Source organism: Anolis sagrei, chromosome 1 (genome assembly GCF_037176765.1).
Source record: "Anolis sagrei isolate rAnoSag1 chromosome 1, rAnoSag1.mat, whole genome shotgun sequence".
Classification (NCBI taxonomy): domain Eukaryota; kingdom Metazoa; phylum Chordata; class Lepidosauria; order Squamata; family Dactyloidae; genus Anolis; species Anolis sagrei.
In genome coordinates this window covers 158,124,052-158,144,714 of record NC_090021.1, presented here as the reverse complement: position 1 = coordinate 158,144,714, position 20,663 = coordinate 158,124,052, and the positions used below count along the sequence as shown (strand labels likewise).

The 20,663-nt window shown below is 40.9% G+C and overlaps 1 protein-coding gene across 1 annotated transcript in view; it reads left to right on the top strand.

Annotated features, from left to right (window-relative positions):
* Positions 1 to 20,663, top strand: part of MACROD2 (mono-ADP ribosylhydrolase 2) — a 1,709,805-nt gene that overhangs the window by 1,527,163 nt on the left and 161,979 nt on the right. Inside the window, exons 12-13 of the mRNA XM_060784142.2 lie at positions 9,177 to 9,239; positions 15,320 to 15,385. Of these exons, the coding sequence (XP_060640125.2) occupies positions 9,177 to 9,239; positions 15,320 to 15,385 (129 nt within the window). The remainder of the gene's footprint in view (positions 1 to 9,176; positions 9,240 to 15,319; positions 15,386 to 20,663) is intronic.

Below are 20,663 nucleotides of genomic sequence, written 5' to 3'. Positions count from 1 at the left end.
GAGAAGGCTGAGAGGGAATATGATAGCCACGTATAAATACGTGAGAGGAAGCCACTGGGAGGAGGGAGCAAGCTTGTTTTCTGCTTCCTTGCAGACTAGGATGTGGAACAATGGCTTCAAACTACAAGAGAGGAGATTCCATCTGAACATGAGGAAGAACTTCCTGACTGAGAGCCGCTCAACAGTGGAACTCTCTGCCCCGGAGTGTGGTGGAGGCTCCTTCTTTGGAAGCTTTTAAGCAGAGGCTGGATGGCCATCTGTCAGGGGTGATTTGAATGCAATATTCCTGCTTCTTGGCAGGGGGTTGGACTGGATGGCCCATGAGGTCTCCTCCAACTCTTTGATTCTATGATTCTATGATTCTAGGTGCTGGAAATGGATATGGGAGGCTTCCGGTAACCGGCAAGCAAAAACGGATAGCAATTCCCCTGAAATACACAAGTCTAATAATAATCAGTGGCTAGTTTAGGAAGATAAAGCAAAGCACCCTCCCCACAATCCGTATTTTGGTGACTGATGTGTTTATTTCATTTGTGCCATTCTACCATAACTTGCAAATGCCTGTTTTTAAATGGTTTCTTTCTCCCCAGAACATCAGACAGATGTTTCTATTTGACCCTGGCTATAGCTTGGAACCATTTAGGTTCTCTAGTCTAAAATGACACATAGTGACATGCAGCGCATTTACTATCACATTGGGAATGAATGACAGATTACTTCAAATCAATTATTGTTAAGAGCGAGATAGAGGGGAAAGGAAATGCAAACATAGTGAGGCAGTTGTCAACAAAATAATATATATATATAGTTTCTAGTTTCTGCTGTAGCAGAGAGAGGCAAACAGAAGATGTTGTTAAAATGAGACAAAGAAAAGGATTTCCTTTTATTTCTAGTGTGTCACCTGGACTGGTGCCAGGCAGTATATTTGGATTTTCCATTGCCTGCTACAGAGTGAATGAGAGAAAGAGAGAGAGAATAAAGCTACCAAACATATGCATCTTCATGCCTATCGCTTTGAGAGATGGACTATTTCAAACCTTTCCATTTGCTTTTGCTTCTAGTGCCAGTACAGAGAGGTAATTAGAAAAAGTTATTCATCAATAAAAGATGTTCATCGAGCGATTGTTATCTGGAAACATTTTCTTTTCTTTTGATCTTTGTTGAGGTTTGAAAAGGTTTCCTTTAAAGCTGAGTAGTATATCCATAAAACAGTTCTTGTCTCCTGCCTCCCTTTTTTAAATCATTTGGCTATACACTAAACCCATCTTCTTGTCTATACATTTGCCTAGTTTATAGCCGTGCACTTCTGGTATCCTTTTATGACTTACTACATTTTGCACTGTGTTTGTTATATTGCTGCTTACTCTGGTATATCTTAAAATCACACATAACAGATTAATATGTTTGTTGTAAATATTGGTAGGCTTGCTTTACTGCTCCTCCTAACATTACTTTTCCCAGATCGCATTCTGAAATGTCAGCAGAGATGTATAGAGAACATGATTCTTTTCATATGCAAATTGTCAGGGTAATGGTTTGGGATGCTTCTTTGTCGTTTATGTGCCTGAGACATTGATCTCAACATCTAAATATTACAAAAATGTACATCTGTCTCTGTGTTTACATTTGAAACCAATCTTGTGAATGGCCATAACATAGGTCAGCATTCCTTGGAAAATTATTGAAAAGTAACTTGAATAATGACATGATGATGACAGCCCATCAGAGTGCATGCTGAATCAGGCTGGCTCAACATGAGCTGAATGGAAGCAATGGAAGAGAGTCTAGTCATTTCAGTTGACACTTGGATTTTTGTGCAGCACATTCAGGCTTGTGGTCATCATCTCTGATTTAAGCCCCTTCTACACTGCCATATAAAATCCAGAGCACCAGGATTGTGGCGCAGCTGGCTGAGTGTCAGCTGCATTAAGATCACTCTGACCAAAAGGTCATGAGTTCGAAGCCAGCCTGGGTTGGAGTGGGTTTCCAACCAATTGTGTAGCCTGTTGTCGACCTTTGAAACCCGAAAGACAGTTGCATCTGTCAAGTAGGAAAATTAGGTACCACCTTAAAGTGTGAGGAAGCTAAATTAACTAATTTATGAGGCCATAAAAAAAAAAGACTCGAGCAAGCACTCCAGAAAAAAGCATGCGGGGAATGTGGAAGTACTTAATCAGTGTTGCAGATGGACGATGAAAGCGATCGCTCCCCTGGCGGCCAGAAAAAGTTAAATAGCCTCTGTCTATGTCTGTATATGTTGTATGTCAAAATTGGCATTGAATGTTTGCCATCTTTGTATACCCTGAGTCCCCTGCGGGGTGAGAAGGGCAGAATATAAAAGCTGTAAATAAATAAATAAAATAATAAATAAAAAATAATAAATAAATAGATTATCTGTTTGAACTGGATTACATGGCAGTGTAGACTCCTATAATCAAATTCAAAGCAAATAATGTGGATTATCTGCTTTGATATTCTGAATTATACGCTAAACTGCCACATAATCCAAAGCATATGATTTGGATTTTATATGGCAGTGTAAAGGGGGCCTAAATTCTTGATTGGATAAGGTCAATAATCTGAATCCTTTGTGGATTGGTGGTTCTCGGTTTCGGAATTGAGTAAAGAGCCTTTTTCTGATGGACTTGCACTGCCTCTGAAGAAGCAGCTATGGAGATTAGGCATATTCTAGACCAGGGGTCCTCAAACTAAGGCCTGGGGTCCGGATACGGCCCTCCAAGGTCATTTACCTGGCCCTCACTACGCCTGAATGACTTGAAAGCACACAACAACATCGTATCTCATCAGCCAAAAGCAAGCCCACACTTCCCACTGAAATACTAATAAGTTTATATTTGTTAAAATTGTTCTTCATTTTAATTATTATATTGTTTTTAAGTGTTTTTTTGCACTACAAATACAATATGTGCAGTGTGCATAGGAATTCATTCATGTTATTTTCAAATTATAATCTGGCCCTCCAACAGTTTGAGGGACTGTGACCTGGCCCTCTGTTCAAAAAGTTTGAGGACCCCTGTTCTAGACCCATACCCCTATGATCTCTTGATCTAAAGCAGGATGGAGAACATCAAGCTTGTGTAAGGCCCCCCAAAATAATTTTGTCTGGCCCTTGGTTTGCCACCCAAATACTAACCAAGTACTGACTTGGATTTGGTGCCTTTAACAATCTTCATAAAGCTCAATCTCAGATGAAGATTAAGGAAAGTACAGTACACAGAAAAGACCATAAGACCCAGTGATAAAAATGTTGCATATGTTCCAAATCCAAGATCCAGGGTTAGAACAGTGATTAGAGTGAAATAAATCATATTCAAGACTGTGCAGCCATGACTGATGTGGGTGAGGGTGACAGGGACCCTCCAAGCAATGGGTTCAGGAAGAACTTCCTGATCATAAGAGCTGTTCAGCAGTGGAACCGTCTGCCTCGGAGTGTGGTGGATTCTCCTTTTTGGAGTATTTTAGGAACTCTTCATATGGCCCCTGCAGCCATGACATTTTGCTGGTCATCACCGGTGAAAGGGATGGTGTGCAGGGCGGCTCTTGGTACCTCGTGCACCATCCCTCCTTCCCCTATCATATGGTGTGGACGGGACAAGGCGCATTGGCACCCTGTCCCCATCATATGGGAGAAAGGATGGCAATGTGTGTTGTCCCGTCACTCTTTTCCCCATCATATTGTGATGCTTACCCTCCACTTTAGGAGGAACGTGGACAGGGCCAAGCCAGAGTTGTCTGCTGACTCTCAGCAGGCCCCATCAACAAATGGAAGAATGGGGAGAAGAAAGCTCTGTATGAAGAGGTTCCCAAACAGAGGCTGGAAAGGCTATTTGTTGTGGATTTGGAGAGTAGACCATCTTATTATTATATACAAATTGTTGGGATTGAAATTGTTCTACTCTCCAAACCCACCATCCTTTGGGGTGATGTTCCTTCAATGAAGCCAGTTTTTTCCTTTTTTTAAAAAAAAAATATTTTTTATTACTTTATCATAATTATTACATTTATTATACATTTGTTTATAGCAGTTACATATTATTCAACACCCTCTTTAACATATAATCTTTTTCTTCTGCTTAAGCATTTCCCCCCCCTTCCCCCCCCACCACTGTGCTCCCCTCCCCCCCATTTCAAGCCACAACTTTTACATATCATCTGTCCAATATCTAATTTCTTCTTGTGGCGGTAACCTTCCTTCTTTGTTTTTTAAACCATTTACAACAAATTTACCCCATACAACATCAAAATCACTTTGTTTCCATATACCTTTTTTAACTTTTAATATACATGTCAGCTTATCATTTATTGCCAGTTTCCATGCTTCCTTGTACCACTCCTCTATTTGTATATTTATTTCTTTTTTCCAGTTCCTTGCTATGAGCAGTCTTGCTTTTGTTAATAAGTTTGTTATCGCTTCTTTATCCTCCTTTTTCAATTGTTTGTTGTTATATAGTGATAATAAGGCTATACTAGGACTTTTCTCAATTTTCATATTCATTATATCTTCTGTTTCTCTAAATACTTTCTCCCAAAAATTATTTACATATTTACATTGCCACCACATATGTATGTATGTTCCTGGTTCTTGACACCCTCTCCAACAATTTTTTGAATTATTTTTATTTATATATGCTATTCTTACTGGTGTCAGATACCACTTCCATATTAGCTTATAGTAACTTTCTTTAACCCGTATTGATAAGTTTTTTAAAATGTCTTTGTCCCCATAATTGTTGCCACTCTGTTTCGTTTATTTTTATCCCTAAATCTTCTTCCCAAACCTCTTTAAGGATGTTATTATTTGTATTTCCTTCCTTTATTTCAATTATTATCTTATATATTTTACTAGTTATTCCTCTCAAATTTTCATGCTCTTCTACAACCCTTCCCTTCTGTATTATTTGTTCAAATTGGTTAAGTTTGCTTCCATTTCTATTATTTTTTTCCAATTTTTGAGCCATTGTTCTAATTGTATACAATGGAACCATGTCAATTTTATTTCTTTAAACTCTTCCATAATCATTTCCTTCTTCATTCCCACCTTTATCCAATCCCAGTTGTTTCCACCCTCTTCTATATTCCACACATCCCCTAATCTGTTTTTGGATGTAAGGAGGCTGCAGGAGAGAGGGGGTGTCAGTGGATGCATAATATTGTCAAGAAGCCGAGAGAGTAAGGAAACCAATTTTATATAGTTTTCGACAAAGATACGTTTTCACAGGAATGACAGGCTGTAACTCTCATGATTTTCTATGGCAATAACTGTTTGAAAGATGTGTCCATAGTGACATAATCCAAGTGCTACAAGGCAAGAAAGTGACCTGTGCACTTATACAATAAAGGTAGTTTATTGAACAAATAAATAAATGGAATAAAATAAAATAAGAGTACAACTGTAATAAAACTGCTGGAATTCAGTGATGCACTCTTACCATAAAATGTCTTTTAAAAACAAAGCACTGAAGAACACAAAAGATCCATCTGAAATATACAAAATAAAAGTTTACATTCTAGTGTTGCTTCACTTTAACTTCGTCCACATTTTCTCTTAGAGTGTGTGGAAGATATAGTTCTTCTCCAAGACTTTGTGATCTTTTTATGAGCAGGGAGTCCACTGAAGTACTAAGGAATTACTAATGCTAGCCTTCCATTTCAATGAGTTGAAACCAGTATGGGATGTTGCAGGGCAGTGAAAGGTCCAGGGTCCTCAGCACGGCTCCCTTGAATGGGATGCAGTGACACTGATTTATACCAGTTGAGACTCTTGCCCCCAACACTGATCTCTGTGCAGCAAAGATCATAACTGCAAGATCTATGGTTTGGGGAGAAAACAAATGCCTCTACGCTAGTGCCACCTGGTGGGTTTTGAAATGCATCACTTGCCAAGAAATAGTAAGAAAATGAATTTTCTCGAAAGACGAAGCAGCCAGTAACAATGAAAAAAAAATGTTCCTGAATATTGATTTAGGATCTGTTTTCTCCTTCCTTCCCTCTCCACTGGAATAATAATATTATAAGGACTGGAGGTGGCACAGGGACATGGCTTATAAATGGCAACACAAAGAATGAAGCAGCTCTGGAAATAAAGTCAGTACAGTTTCAGAGTGCGGTTGATGTTTATTATTTCCAAACCCTTTACAGGATTAGTTGATGTACATCCGCAAATGAATTCTGGTCCCCTCCCCCCAGGTTTCCATTATTCAGTGTGTTGTCAAAGGCTTTCAGCATTCTGTGAAAGCCTTCGACAACACAGGTTTCCAGCATTCGTTTTTGGACTTGATTCATGCTTCATTTCTTCCCTCCCTCCCTCTTTGTGCTTCTGCTCTCGTTCTCTCCCTCTCTCTTTCTCATATGTTTTCTCTTATATGCTTTGGCCACCTTGTCTAATCAATTACTCTCCAGTCCTGTTGAAATTGCCTTTATAATACCAACTTCTAGACTAGCGAGAACAGAAGTTCCCTGGTTCATTCATAGTATGGTTTCAAAAGTTGGTGCTCTCTGCTTTAGGACCTTTAGCCCGAGATGTTGCTTTTATTTCCAGGATCCAAGAATCGGGAAAACGAGTGTCAGTGGCAGATCCAGCCTGTAGAAAGTTGCCATGCTGCTGCGTTTTGTCTTTTTTTCCTCTCACACAGCCTTCAAGTCATTTGTCATGCATTTTTTATAATGTGTTGAACATTTTGAAGGGTTCAGATGTAAGGTGAAAATGTTGACAGCTTCATCCAGGATTTCTGCATGCTACGTAACCCTGATTTTAATGAGTTTTCCATGTTTCAAGATGTAGCAGCTATATTAAGATTCTTTCCGGAGAGAACTCCCCCTCCTTTTTTATTTTTTTTGAGGATTCACAAAGACAGTGAGTTGGAGCCCAATAATGCAAACTTTTCCCCATTCTTGCAAGGGTGTTTTTCAAATCAAATCAAATCATTTATTTCGGTCATTGACCAGCACAGGCAATAGAGTCACATTTTCATACAAACTTGGTATGTTTGGTACATTAAAAATATAAATATAACTACTGGAGCACAATTTGGGCGAGGGAGCGGAAGGGGAAACAGCGTAAAAACATACAATGCCCAGATCCATCACCAAATTGTAGATTCAGAGAAGAAGATTACTGGACACACAGTTAACTTTTGGGACTAGTCATTCCTTGACGGATTTTGTATGCTGCTGCACAGAACTTTGTAGGTTGTAACTGAATTAGTATCTGCAAGTAGCAGGGAGGTATAAAATTGTCCTGAATGGCCTGGGTGCTTGTATATCAGAGGTAAGATAAGCTTGGAACAGATATCCCTGTAGAACAGGCACTGGAGGAGCACATGTTCTATTGTTTCTACTTGACCCGAGTCACAGGGGCAGAGTCTCTCTGGGAAAGGGATCTTCCGGTAGCGGCCTTTGAGTAGAGCTGATGGGAGAGCGTGGAAAGGGTGCTTTTCTACACACTCCTTCCAGTGGCAACCCCACAGGGTTGATGTGGAGAAGTGGAGACCCTGGAGAAGTGGAGCGAACTTTGGAATTAACCTAGAAGGACGTGGCTGAAACATGCAGTAAATCTCTTATTGTGCACAGGACCACTTTCTCCTTGGGTTTGGGATATTGGCAGAGAGGGACACTGAATGTGAACCCAGAAGGAAGAAACTGCAAACGCTTACCTTCCTGTTTTATGTGAAGTCTCTGTTGTAAGGGGCAGCATTTTTATTGCTCATACAGTTTGTCCTAAACTGAAGTCAGTGAAATCTTGCCATACTGTTAGAGTGTCACAAGAAATTCAATGTGCAGATCTGACAAATATGAATTTTATAATGATGTGTGGGAATGAATGGAAGAATGGAAGGATGTATGGAGTTAATAATTTTGGAAACACCGGTAAAAGACCCAGGCTTGCAAGGACTAACTACCTGCTTGCTGGACTTGCTAATGAGAAACCCTGATAAGAACTCAGTTTCATAATGCTTAAATTGTGACCAACCTGAGGAGTCTGGTTCACCCACTATGCTCTGCTCCATAGGAAGGAGAGAGATAGTGTACCTATGGATAGTGGCAGATTTGCACGGGAGCAGTCTGGTCACTTTGGAGCTTCTTTCTCAAGGGAAGAGGAAGAAGTGCACTTTTGGAGTCTTAGATTTTGTGCAGGGAGTCAGGTTCTGCTGTATGGAAAACACAGATCTAATCCTTGGCATTGTTCTTAGGGAAAGAAGTTTTGGCATTTTGGTGTTTTGAAATTTTGGCATTATAGAAGTTATGGAATTATATGTGGGCAGGCTTCAGGGAAGCAGGGTCTGGCCTAACAGGTGTTTCTCCAAGGAGAGAGAAAAGGATATGGTAACATTTGAATGCTTGGGGATGAATGTGTGTACATGTGTATGAATGTTGAGTGAAAATGTAATTCCCCTTTGTTTGTTTGTTTGTTAACCAATGTAATTGTAAATCCAGTGTAGTTGCATAGAATCTGTATGTCTGTATGTCCAATGTCATTCTTTGTCTAAATGTTTTCTGTAATCTGATATGCCTTCTCACACTGGCAATTGCAATAAAAAGAACCCATGCTTCAAAGTTATTGAAAAGTCATTCACGACATTATGAAATGCAAATAGATTAGAGCCAGGCTTCATCTTGCTTGGAGCAGACCCACTGATATAATCTGGTTGATTCCACTAACTCTAGTTTGAGCAAAACTAGATCTGGGTCCATTGCCATTGATCTCTTTGAGTTCACTTTTAGTTTTGTGGTTGTTTCATTATTGGTCTTGGCAGAGGCGGCCCTAGGTAATTTTCAACGGTAAGCAAACAGTATTTTGCCCCCCCCCCCCAACCAATCACTGATATATAGTTTCTGTTCATTGTGGGAGTTCTGTGTGCCATATTTGGTCCAATTCCATCATTGGTGGAGTTCAGAATGCTCTTTGATTGTAGGTCAATACAATCCCAGTAACTACACATCCCAGTAACTACAACTCGCATATGTCAAGGTCTATTTTCCCCCAAGAGCACCTCAAGAGTGCCCCTGGGAAAATCAACTATACTGCAAATGCTTACTTTGTGTAATGGTTGAGCCGCCCTTGGGTCTTGCCCTAAACCTACTACATACCCAAGTTGTATTTCCAATAGATTCATATTGTGCAACCTCTGTTGTTGTTTTTGTTTTATTTCTGGCAGGTGACAGTGACACTGAAGTGAAGCCAAGCACCGAGGAGCTGGAAAATCAGAATCAAGAAGAAGGTTTGTGTAGTGCTGAGCTGTGTTAAAGCATTCTATCACCCTCGCTTTCTCTACCTTGGTGAACAATAATCCCAGTCAATGCTATTGACTGAGAGCGTTTGTACATTTTCACCGGATTAAGTCGGGGCTTGTGCAGTTCTCCCATTGGGAGACCAGGGCTCTATTCATTATGAATGAATGTATTCCTTCCAGCTCAGGAATGCAGTCTTTCCTGTCAGTAACTGCCAGCACATTCACTTCTTAAGGTGGAATAGATCCCAGAAACCCTTTAAATGGAAAGCGTTTTCAACAGGATAGTAGATGGTTCGCATATCAAAGGCAGAATGGAATGTGGAAAAATGGAGCTCGTGATACATGCACATTTTGTATTTGGGCTTCCAAGTAACTATTTTTGAGGCAGCATTGGAGAAATTGGATTACGGATATTCAGAACCAATGCACAACAATCTCAAAACAGAAAATGGGTATTAAAACTTATAAAGGAGTGATTTGAATCAAACCATGCTTATATATTCTGGATAATGCTTTTAAGAAAGGGCATTTTAAGTATGAAAAATTGGTAAGCTGCATTCAAACCAATGTCTTTTCCTTTATGTGCAGGCATGTAGCCGGGGGGGGGGGGGGGGTTGAAGGGCTTCACACCCCCCCCCCCCCCGAAATTCTCATGGTGGTTCGCGAAAAGACCTTACTGGTGCATTATTTAAACTGCTATGTTTATTCATCTCATGATCTGATCACTATCTATATAAATAAAAATGTAATGTTAGTTCGTGCTACCATCAGAACTCAAAAACCACTGGGGGAATTGACACCAAATTTGGACACAAGACACTTAACAATCCAATTTATGTCCTCCACTAAAAAAATGATTTTGTCATTTGGGAATTGTCTTTGCTGGGATTTATAGTTTACCTACAATCAAAGAGCATTCTGAACTCCACCAATGATGGAATTGAACCAAACTTGGCACACAGGAGTCCCCTGACCAACAGAAAACACTAGAAGGGTTTGGTGGGCATTGACCTTGAGTTTGGGAATTATAGTTCACCCACATCGTGGGAGTCCACAGAGAGCACTGTGGACTCAAACAATGATGGATCTGGACCAAACTTGGCACGAATATTCCATGTGCTCAAATATGAACACAGATGGAGTTTAAGGGAAATAGACCTTGACTTTTGGGAGTTGTAGTTGCTGGGATTTATAGTTCACCTACAATCAAAGAGCATTCTGAACTCCACCAATGATGGAATTGAACCAAACATGGCATACAGGACTTCCATAACCAACAGAACACACTGGAAGGGTTTGGTGGGAATTGATCTTGAGTTTGGGAGTTGCAGTTCACCTACTTCCAGAGAGCACTGTGGACTCAAACAATGATGGATCTGGACCAAACTTGACACAAATATTCCATATGCCCAAATATGAACACAGATGGAGTTTGGAGGAAATAGACCTTGACATTTGGGATTTGTAGTTACTGGGATTTATAGTTCACTACAATTAAAGAGCATTCTGAAACCCACAAACAACAGAAATGGGGCAAACTTCCCACACAGAACCCCCATGACCAACAGAAAATACTTAAGGCCATCCAGTCCAACTCTCTTGTCCATGACAAGGAAATGTAATCAGAGCCCTCCTGACAAAGAGCCATCCAGTCATAAATATAGATAGATATGATTCTCACACACACACACAGATATAGTATCACAGATTTGAAAGAGACCCTTAAAGAAGGACTATATGTTGCATATTCCAGAGTAGGCAAACCAGACACTCTCCACATCAATACTGACAAAGAAACAACAAGAAATACTGTTTACTCACAAGCATAAGGGAATTACATATATTAGAAACCAACACTTTCTCATTACTTTATTTTCCAGATCACCAGACTGGGCCACAGCAATGCGTGGCAAGGGACAGCTAGTACTCAATATATCACATATGCATGGGGGTATTGGGGTAACGATACAAAAGTTTTGCTAGGGTAGACCCTCTTTCACTCAGACTCCGCCCCCCCCCTCCCAATCCTGGCTATGGGCTTTTTTATGTGTGTCGTATAAATGTGCCCACCATTGCCTCAGAACAAGTCATGATAACTAGATTTGTGAAAATAACTGAAGCAACAGGTAAACATCGCTACCAAGCCCCTTATCCCCAAAGATATTGCATTATATACTCCACATAGTTTAAACAGCACACTCTGTGTCCTCAGTGACCCACCTCGCCCACACTAATGGTATATTCTGTTGCTTGCACATATTTAATTCAGGTAACATGACCCATCTCTTCATGAAAACTTTTCTATCAGCTTTGAAAGCTTTTATTAATACTTAGAAGCAACAGCGAGAGAGGCCCAATCACTCAATGCAGCAGAGCGAAGCCGCCAAGCTATCCAGCCTACATTACTGAGTCATTTGGTCTGTGTATACCGCATTGTGGATGTTTCTAAAGAGCTGAATTTATGTTGCAGCAGAATCCCCTCCATCTTTGCCTCCTGTTATGGTCTGGAGGAGAAGCACTGTATAAGCAATCCCCACTTCTTCCATGGGCTGCGATTATTCAAAGGTTTATTTTTTGGTGAAGCAATGTTCTCCTGTAGCTTTCAGATTTAAGCTGGCTTTATCCGCCTCCACCCCATATATGATGGCACCTTTATATCTGCTTAGTAAGTGTTTGCACATGTGCAATCATGCGCTCAGGCTTCATTGGGACTTGAAATGAAAACTCATTTTGAAGTAACCCCGTTTGCATCCTTCATGTCGAAGTACAATTTTTATTTTGGTTATGTTTGTTATATTATAATGTTTGTTATATTATTACAGCGTTTCATGAAGGTGTTTTTTTCTGCGTTGGTGATGCAATTTTCTCTCCGGTGCCACTTCCACCCAAGTGATAGAATATAGATCAAGCAGGCATGTAGCCGGGGGAGGGGGGGGGGCTTGAGGGGCTTCAGCCCCCCCCCCCCCGAAATTCTCATGGTGGTCTGTGAAAAGGCCTTACTGGTACATTATTTAAACTGTTATGTTTATTCATATGATGATCTGATCACCATACTTAATATATCCCATATGCATGGGGGTATTGGGGTAATGATACAAAAGGTTTGCTAGGCTAGACCCTCTTTCACTCAGACTCAGCCCCCCCCCCGAAACTCAGCCCCCCCAACCCCCCCCTGAAAAAAATTCAGCCCCCCCCCCCCCCCCACGAAAAGAAATCCTGGCTACGGGCCTGAGATCAAGGATCCTCAAACTAAAGCCCAAGGGCCGGAGGCGGCCCTCCAAGGTCATTTACCCGGCCCTCGCTCAGGGTCAACCTAAATCTGAAATGACTTGAAAGCACACAACAAGAACAACAACAACAACCATCTTTTCTCATCAACCAAAAGCAGACCCACACTTCCCACTGAAATACTAATAAGTTTATATTTGTTTAAATTGTTCTTCATTTTAATTATTCTATTGTTTTAAAGTGGTTTTTTTTTTGCACTACAAATAAGATAGGAATTTATTCATGCTTTTTTCAAATTATAATCTGACCTTCCAACAGTTTGAGGGGCTATGACCTGGCCCTCTGTTTAAAAAGTTTGGGGACCCCTGATATATATACTTGCTTCATCCTGGGAGTTTTGTTTCCAAGACATCCTGGACCTTTACATCTGAAAAATACAAAAAGTCCCCTTCTAGTTATTTTAATGCATCAGAATTGAACAAACATGACAATGGATTTCTTTTTAAGTCCTTCTTGGAGACAGAGTAATGTAATTGGAGGTAGAGTTTTTGTGGTCTGTTTCGAAGACCTTTCTCCTTGACTGTTTTACATGAAGTCTTGGAGGAAGACATGTGAATTTTCAGGCATCTCCTCCACCTTCATTCCATGTGAGAAGAGATCGCTACTAGTGTTTACCCATGTAAGGCTGAACTACAGGAAAGGTTTAGCATAGCTTTGGAAACAAAAATCCATGTGAAGGCGGGGGGCAGTTATTTTCTATAGATTGTGGATTTTCCCTGTGAATTCCAAAGTTTGAAGGTCCCCCAAAAGACAGTCTGTCACAACCTTCCTAGGTTCAAAGAACTCACCAACTGTGCAAAGCTTCAACGTAAAACAAACCTATCTGAAACCAAAATGGCTAGGACTATTCTAAATAGAACATTCAGACTTCTATCTTAGGTTGGAATGAGGCATGTTTAGCCTGCAGAAGAAAAGGCTGAGAGGAGATATCTATATCTATCTATCTATCTATCTATCTATCTATCTATCTATGCTCTTTGCGTAATGACTACCTTAAAAACAAAAGAACCAATGAACGAAATCGCACCAAATTTGGCAACAAAATGTCTCACAACACAAGGAGTGACCATCACTCAAAAAACTATGATTTTGTTATTTGGGAGTTGTAATTGCTGGGATTTATAGTTCACCTATAATCAAAGAGCATTCTGAACACCACCAACGATGGAATTGAACCAAACTTGGCACACAGGACACCCCTGACCAACAGAAAACACTACAAGGGTTTGGTAGGCATTGACCTTGAGTTTGGGAGTTGTAGTTCACCTACATCTAGAGAGCACTATGAATTCAAACAATGATGGATCTGGACCAAACTTGGCACAAATACTCAATATGCCCAAATATAAACACAGATGGGATTTGTGGGAAATAGACCTTGACATTTGTGAGTTGTAGTTACTGGGATTTATAGCTCACCTACAATCAAGGAGCATTCCAAACCCTGCCAACGATGGAATTGGGCCAAACATCCCACACAGAACCCCCATGACCAACAGAAAATACTGTGTTTTCTGGTGGTCTTTGGTGACCCTTTTGACACCCCAATGGTGACCCCCCAGGGTTTTGACTTCCCAGGTTGAGAAATGCTGTCTTAAGGCCATCCAGTCCAACTCCCTTCACCAGGGCAAGAAAACATAATCAAAGCCCTCCTGCCATTCACGCACACACATATATGTATATGATAGATGCAGTATCAGAAATTTGAAAGGGACCCCTAAAAAAGGACAATGATATGTTGCATGTTTCAGAATAGACAAACCAGACAATCTCCACATCAACACTGGCAAAGAAACTGCAAGAAGTACTGTTTACCCACAAGCATCAAGACATTACATATATTAGAAACCAACACTTTCTCATTACTTTAATTTCCAGATTACCAGATTACCACAGCAACGAGTGGCAGGGGACTGCTAGTGATGTATAAATATGTGAGGGGGAATCATAGGGAGGATGGAGCAAGCGTGTTTTCTGCTGCCCCGGAGACTAGGAAATGGAACAAGGTCTTCAAATTACAGGAAAGGAGATTCCACCTGCACACGAGAAAGAACTTCCTGACTGTGAGAGCTGTTCAGCAGTGGAACTTTCTGCCTTGGAGTCTGGTGGAGGCTCCTTTGGTGGCTTTAAAATAGAGGCTGAATGGCCATCTGTTGGGGGTGCTTTGAATGTGGTTTTACTGCTTCTTGTCAAGGGGTTGGACTAGATGGCCCATGATGTCTCTTCCAACTCTATGATCCTATGATTCTAAGTCCCACAATATACAGGGAATCTTACCTTGGAGTGAGCATCCATTGCATTACATTGCCCGTCAAATCTAGTTTTAGCCCAGAAGTCCTCTCCCCACTTTTGTACTTGGAAGAAGGAACCTGGATTTTGCTCCCAATTTGCCCCATTAACCCATAAGAGAATTTATATAGAAACATAATGTCAAAAGGAACATCATCCTCAGCATCAAAAGGGGCACTTCTATAGTGTGCAGACCAAATAAAATGTGGTAAACATGAAGAATAATTAAGAATGTTACGAATCGGTAAATACTCCTAAGAAGAGTTGGCATTCCAATGAGCAGAATAGCTATTTATTATACACATCACCTCAGAGGCAGAGTTGTTTACAGATCTAACTCTGTCCATTATCCCATTGAGGAACCAAAGAAAAGCACACAGCTGATGACATGAATAAGTTATGCATTTGAAAGCAGGTGCTAAGAGTTTATGTTCATTGCTAAACTCAAATTATAACCTAATAAGTATAATTTCTCTCTTTTAAAAAAACAGATGCAGCAAAACTGACAGTTACAAACAGCTCAACAGATGGAGGAGAGAACCTATGCAAGGAAAAAGGTACCTATAACAAAACTGACTTTTACAAAAACAACAAACTGCAAATCCCCAAAGGGGATTTTTTTTTCAAAGAAGCAATATTTTGTGTTAAGCTCAGAAAGGCCAGATGTCAGATAAACAGTTCTGGGATGTCTTTTAGAAAATCTTTTTAATGAACTACTTGGCATCTTAGTTGTGCCAGTGGGGAATGTTGCCATGCATTTTCAACTACTATCATAGATTTCCCATAAAAAATATCTTCTGGGCCAAAGAAAAAGCTAATATCTCTATATGTAAGGGAATGTTCAGACGGAGGCCCAATCTATGCTGCCAGATAAAATCCAGATTATCTTCTTTGAAAGGGATTATATTCATCTACATTGCCATGTAGACTACTGCAACTCTCTCTACGTGGGGTTGTCTTTGAAGACTGTCCGGAAGCTTCAACTGGTCCAACGGATGGCAGCCAGGCTGCTAACTGGAGCAGCTCTCAGGGAGCATACAACCGGGGAGGCCCTGCTCTCGATCCCGCCAGCCTCACAAGCACGGCTGGCGGGGACGAGAGACAGGGCCTTCTCAGTGGTGGCCCCTCGGCTGTGGAACACCCTTCCCACAGACATTAGATCGGCCCCCTCCCTACTGGCATTCAGGAGAAGAGTGAAGACCTGGCTCTTTGAACAGGCATTTAATTAAGCAGTGCAACTAATTGATTGACTATTGGAACATGGAATAATGGACAAGGAGATCGGATTATGACTTTACTGATGAGATGTGATGGATTAGTTATATGGATGTATTGATGTTATATTGATGTATTGTTATATTGATGTAGTTATCATGATTACTGTTTTAATTGTTAATGTTGTGCACTTTGTATACTGATTTGGTTGTAAACCGCTCTGAGTCGCCTACGGGCTGAGAGAGAGCGGTATACAAATGAAGTAAATAAATGGCTGCTAGTCTGCTACCGGGCACAATTCAAAGTGCTGGCTGTGCTGGTACGGCTGTACCAGGAGCTCCAACTTCTTTTCCTTTCTATTGAGTGTTTGCATGTATTCCAAAGTTCCATGCATTTTGCAATAAGGTGGCTTCCCTTGGTTTGCAATAATAGGGCCAATGACCCATCAATTATTATTTTCTTCAGTTCCGCCCCCTCTTCTGGGTTAAGGAGGGAAAAAGGGGACATCTAGTTCAGTTCACACAGAGAAACCTTTCATACAGGATGTGAATCAGTTCCACCTGTAGAAAGCTTTGTCTTTTACAGCTTTGCTGAGGGGATCCAGTCCCACAGCTCTACAGATAACTACAGCATAGCCTTTGTTGGGAATTTAGTTCCACAACTCTACAGCTAGCTCTTTGCTGGAGAAATACAGCTCCACGGTTTTACAGCCAGCCTTCGCTGGGAATTGAAAGCCTTCTTTCCTCTTGGAAATCTACCAAAGACTTTGCCTGGTAAGGTCTACTCGGGTCACCCATAATGCAGATTGCAACCAGGAGTAGGGCCCACACCAGCAAAGTAAATAGATTGCCCAGGGAGGGGTGAATGATTTCCCTTGTAGAAGGAAGAAACAGTTTATGAAGAAAGTTGCCTGTCCCTTGTGGACAAGATTTAAGCAAGCCACCAGTTGATTCAAAGCCTTGAAGTATTTGTTTGATTTATTGAAGATTTAAACAACAAAAAAAACTTTGTTGAACTTTCTAAGTCTTTAAAAGAACTGTGTGCGGGGAAATCCGAAAGGCCTCTCAGCTGAAGCATCCCCGGCGTCCCGTTGGGCATTCAGAAAACACGTCCTGTCTACAGACTCTTTCGTGACAGCACACTGGCTTTGGCCTATAAAGCTGTAAACGGTTCTGGCCCAACTTACCTGTCCGAATGCATCTCCTCTTATGAACCTTCGAGGACTTTAAGAACGTCTGGAGAGGCCCTGCTCTCGGTCCCGCCTGCATCACAAGTATGGCTGGTGGGGACGAGAGACAGGGCCTTCTCAGTGGTGGCCCCTTGGCTATGGAATGCCCTTCCTATGGAGATTAGATCGGCTTCTTCATTTTTAGCATTTCGGAAAAAACTCAAGACATGGGTATTTGCGAATACTGAGTAACGGACATAATAATAATAATAATAATAATAATAATAATAATAATAATAATAATAATAATAATAAAAACTTTATTTGTACCCCGCCACCATCGGAGCGGCTTACATGGGGCCAAGCCCGAACAACAATTACAATAAGGCCGAACAGGGCAGAGGGTTGCAGCCTGTGTTCGATGAGGTTACACTCCCCCTGAAGACGCAGTTTCGCAGCTTGGAAGTGACCCTGGACTCATCGCTGAGCCTGGAATCCCAGGTCTCGGCGGTGGCCGGGAGAGTTTTTGCACAATTAAAACTTGTGTGCCAGCTGCGCCCATACCTTGGGAAGTCGGATCTGGCCACGGTTGTCCACACTCTTGTTACATTCCAATTAGATTACTGCAACGCACTCTACGTGGGGTTGCCTTTGAAGACTGATCAAAAACTCCAACTAGTCCAGCGGGAGGCAGCCAGACTGCTCACCGGAGCGTCATACAAGGAGCATACCACCCCCCTGTTGCGTCAGCTCCACTGGCTGCCGATCCAATTCCGAGCACAATTCATGGTGCTGGTTTTGACCTACAAAACCCTATACAGTTCCGGCCCAGTGTATCTGTCCGAAAGGATCTCCCTCTACGTCCCACCCCGGAATCTAAGATCTTCTGGGGAGGCCCTGCTCTCGACCCTGCCTCTATCACAAATGAGATTGGTGGGGATGAGGAGCAGAGCCTTTTCGGTGGTGGCCCCCCACCTGTGGAATTCACTCCCCGGGGAAATTAGATCAGCGACATCACTCCTTTCCTTCAGGAAAAAACTGAAAACATGGATTTGGGACCAGGCATTCGGACAATCTGGCAGATAAAGAAAGGACTTTGACAAAGGACATGAGAATAGTTTTATTGTTGTGTTATATACTGATTGTTTTTAACTGTGATAATTGTTTTAACTATGGTTTTATACGTTATGTGTATGTTGTGCAGGCATCAAATTGTGCCTTTCTGTAAGCCTCCCTGAGTCCCCCCTCGGGGGTTGAGAAGGGCGGGGTAGAAGTACCCTAAATAAATAAATAAATAAAGAATGACCAAATGCAAACTGAAAACGCAAACAATAAACAATTAAAAACATCATAAATGCAAAAAAAATATGAATATACAACAATATAAAATTACAATAAACACAAACGCAGTGACAATGGCAGGCGGCATGTAATGGTTAAAAAAAGAACTAATTAAAACTGGTTAAAAAGTTCAGTGAGATAAAAGAGAAACAGATTGTTTGTGGAGGAGGGCTCATTATGGTGGGACTTGTGGAATCAAGCTTTCCCACAGGAGGAATATATACTCCAGTGATAGAACATTGCACGTGATGGATAATGTGGGATTGAGTACCTATTCACCAAAGGCACAACCGAAGAGCCAGGTTTTGAGGTTCTTTTTAAAAGTGTCTAAGAACGGAATCAGCTACAAGATGGATTGGACATTGTTTTAATGAGTATTTATTGAATTATGTTTTATTACAGCTTGTACAGGTGCAAACCCAACAATAGACAGGGGATAGGGATTTTATCTTTAAAGATCCCCACCGCTGTCACCAATTGTACAGGACGCACGCACCAAATGTACAGGTGTGGATGATTATGGAGGGAATTAATCTCAGGCCTCTATTGTTGATAAGAATATGTTATAGAGGAGGCCAATTATTATTTGTAATTTAAGGTAACTGCAACCAACGTGAGGTATTTGAGGTACCACTGATGAGATCTGGCTCTACAGACGCAGATTAATGGAGATGAGACGGTCTTCAACAAAAGTTAACAAGTTTATTGTGTACAAAGCGTATGGTTGCAGGCTGTTAAATAACTTATAGAACTTTGAATATAACTTAGTTTGTAATACAGTCCACTCTACTAGATGACACAGCTCGTGATTTACTTTTACTGAGGTGAAGCACTTTAGTAAACAATGTTTCTTAATATGAATAGCCTTCCAATTTGATCTTTCCTTGATCAAATCTCTGATCTCTAGTCCTTCCTCGACTAGGGATCTTACAAGCTTCCTTTAGTCTACTTTAACTAAAGAAACTGGTCAGGTTTCTCTCTTCAGCCCTCCTAAACTGAAAAACCTCCAGCTATTCACACACACCTCTCTCCCAGGTTTTTCAAACCTCCACCTCTCACTCACACACTCAGACTGACTCTCAGACTGCCCCTTTTCTAAAGACGCACATAACTTCTCCTCCTTGGCTCCGCCCCCTTCTCACTCTCCTGCGCTAGCCTGCCTGGTCTCCTTGGCAACGCTTACTGTGGATTCAAACCAGATAACTCTAGTTTTAGCTACTGTTACAAACACAAATATATATACTCTAACAGTTGAACATATACATAGTATCAATGACTTCTGCACACAGCTGTTATGGTTTTATTGATGTTACAATTTTTATATTGTAACTGTGTTTTGATGGTATTAAATTTTGCCTTGTAAACCGCCTTGAGTCGCCGGAAGGCTGAGAGGGGCGGTATACAAATACAGCAAATAAATAAATAAATAAATATAATCCAGTTCAAAGGAGAAAATCTAGATTTTATATGCCAGCATAGAAGGATTGCTGGAAGAAAGATTTCAGTTAGTTCTGTTGCACTATGGGGAAGAAGAGAGGGAAAATAAGAGACAGATATCAATGTATTGTGCAAAGCTGGAGGATGAAGAGGCAGCTAAGACAGGGGAAGTAATATTTATTTTGTGCAGACTGTGCAGGGCACTCTGATCATTTAGTCTATGATTAAATATTTAAACATCACATGAGGGGGGACAAATGACAGCAAGTTTAGAAAACAAAGAAAGAGAGGCTACCTAATTTAAATGTTTCCAGCTGATTTTTATCCTGCTGCGTTGTTTAGTTTTCTACAAGGAGAGAGGCACAGAATCATACTGTTCTTGAAACTTGTATGGTATCACACCATTAATTGCTTACATTTTCTTTGAATTCTTCGGGGAGTGTCAGGGGCAGGATGGGGAACATGATTTATAAAATTTCAGCTGCCGTTAATTCAAAACAGAAATCCCCCTGCCTGTAATAAGTATGGGCCACGAACATACTTTCCAAGCAAGATTAATAGATATTTTAAAATAATTTTTCACTAAAGTCATGATTACCACCCGCTAACATATTACTTTTTCAAGCTTTAATGTTGTTGTGTTTGAAAGGATGTCCTTCTGTTGGTTCTGTGGA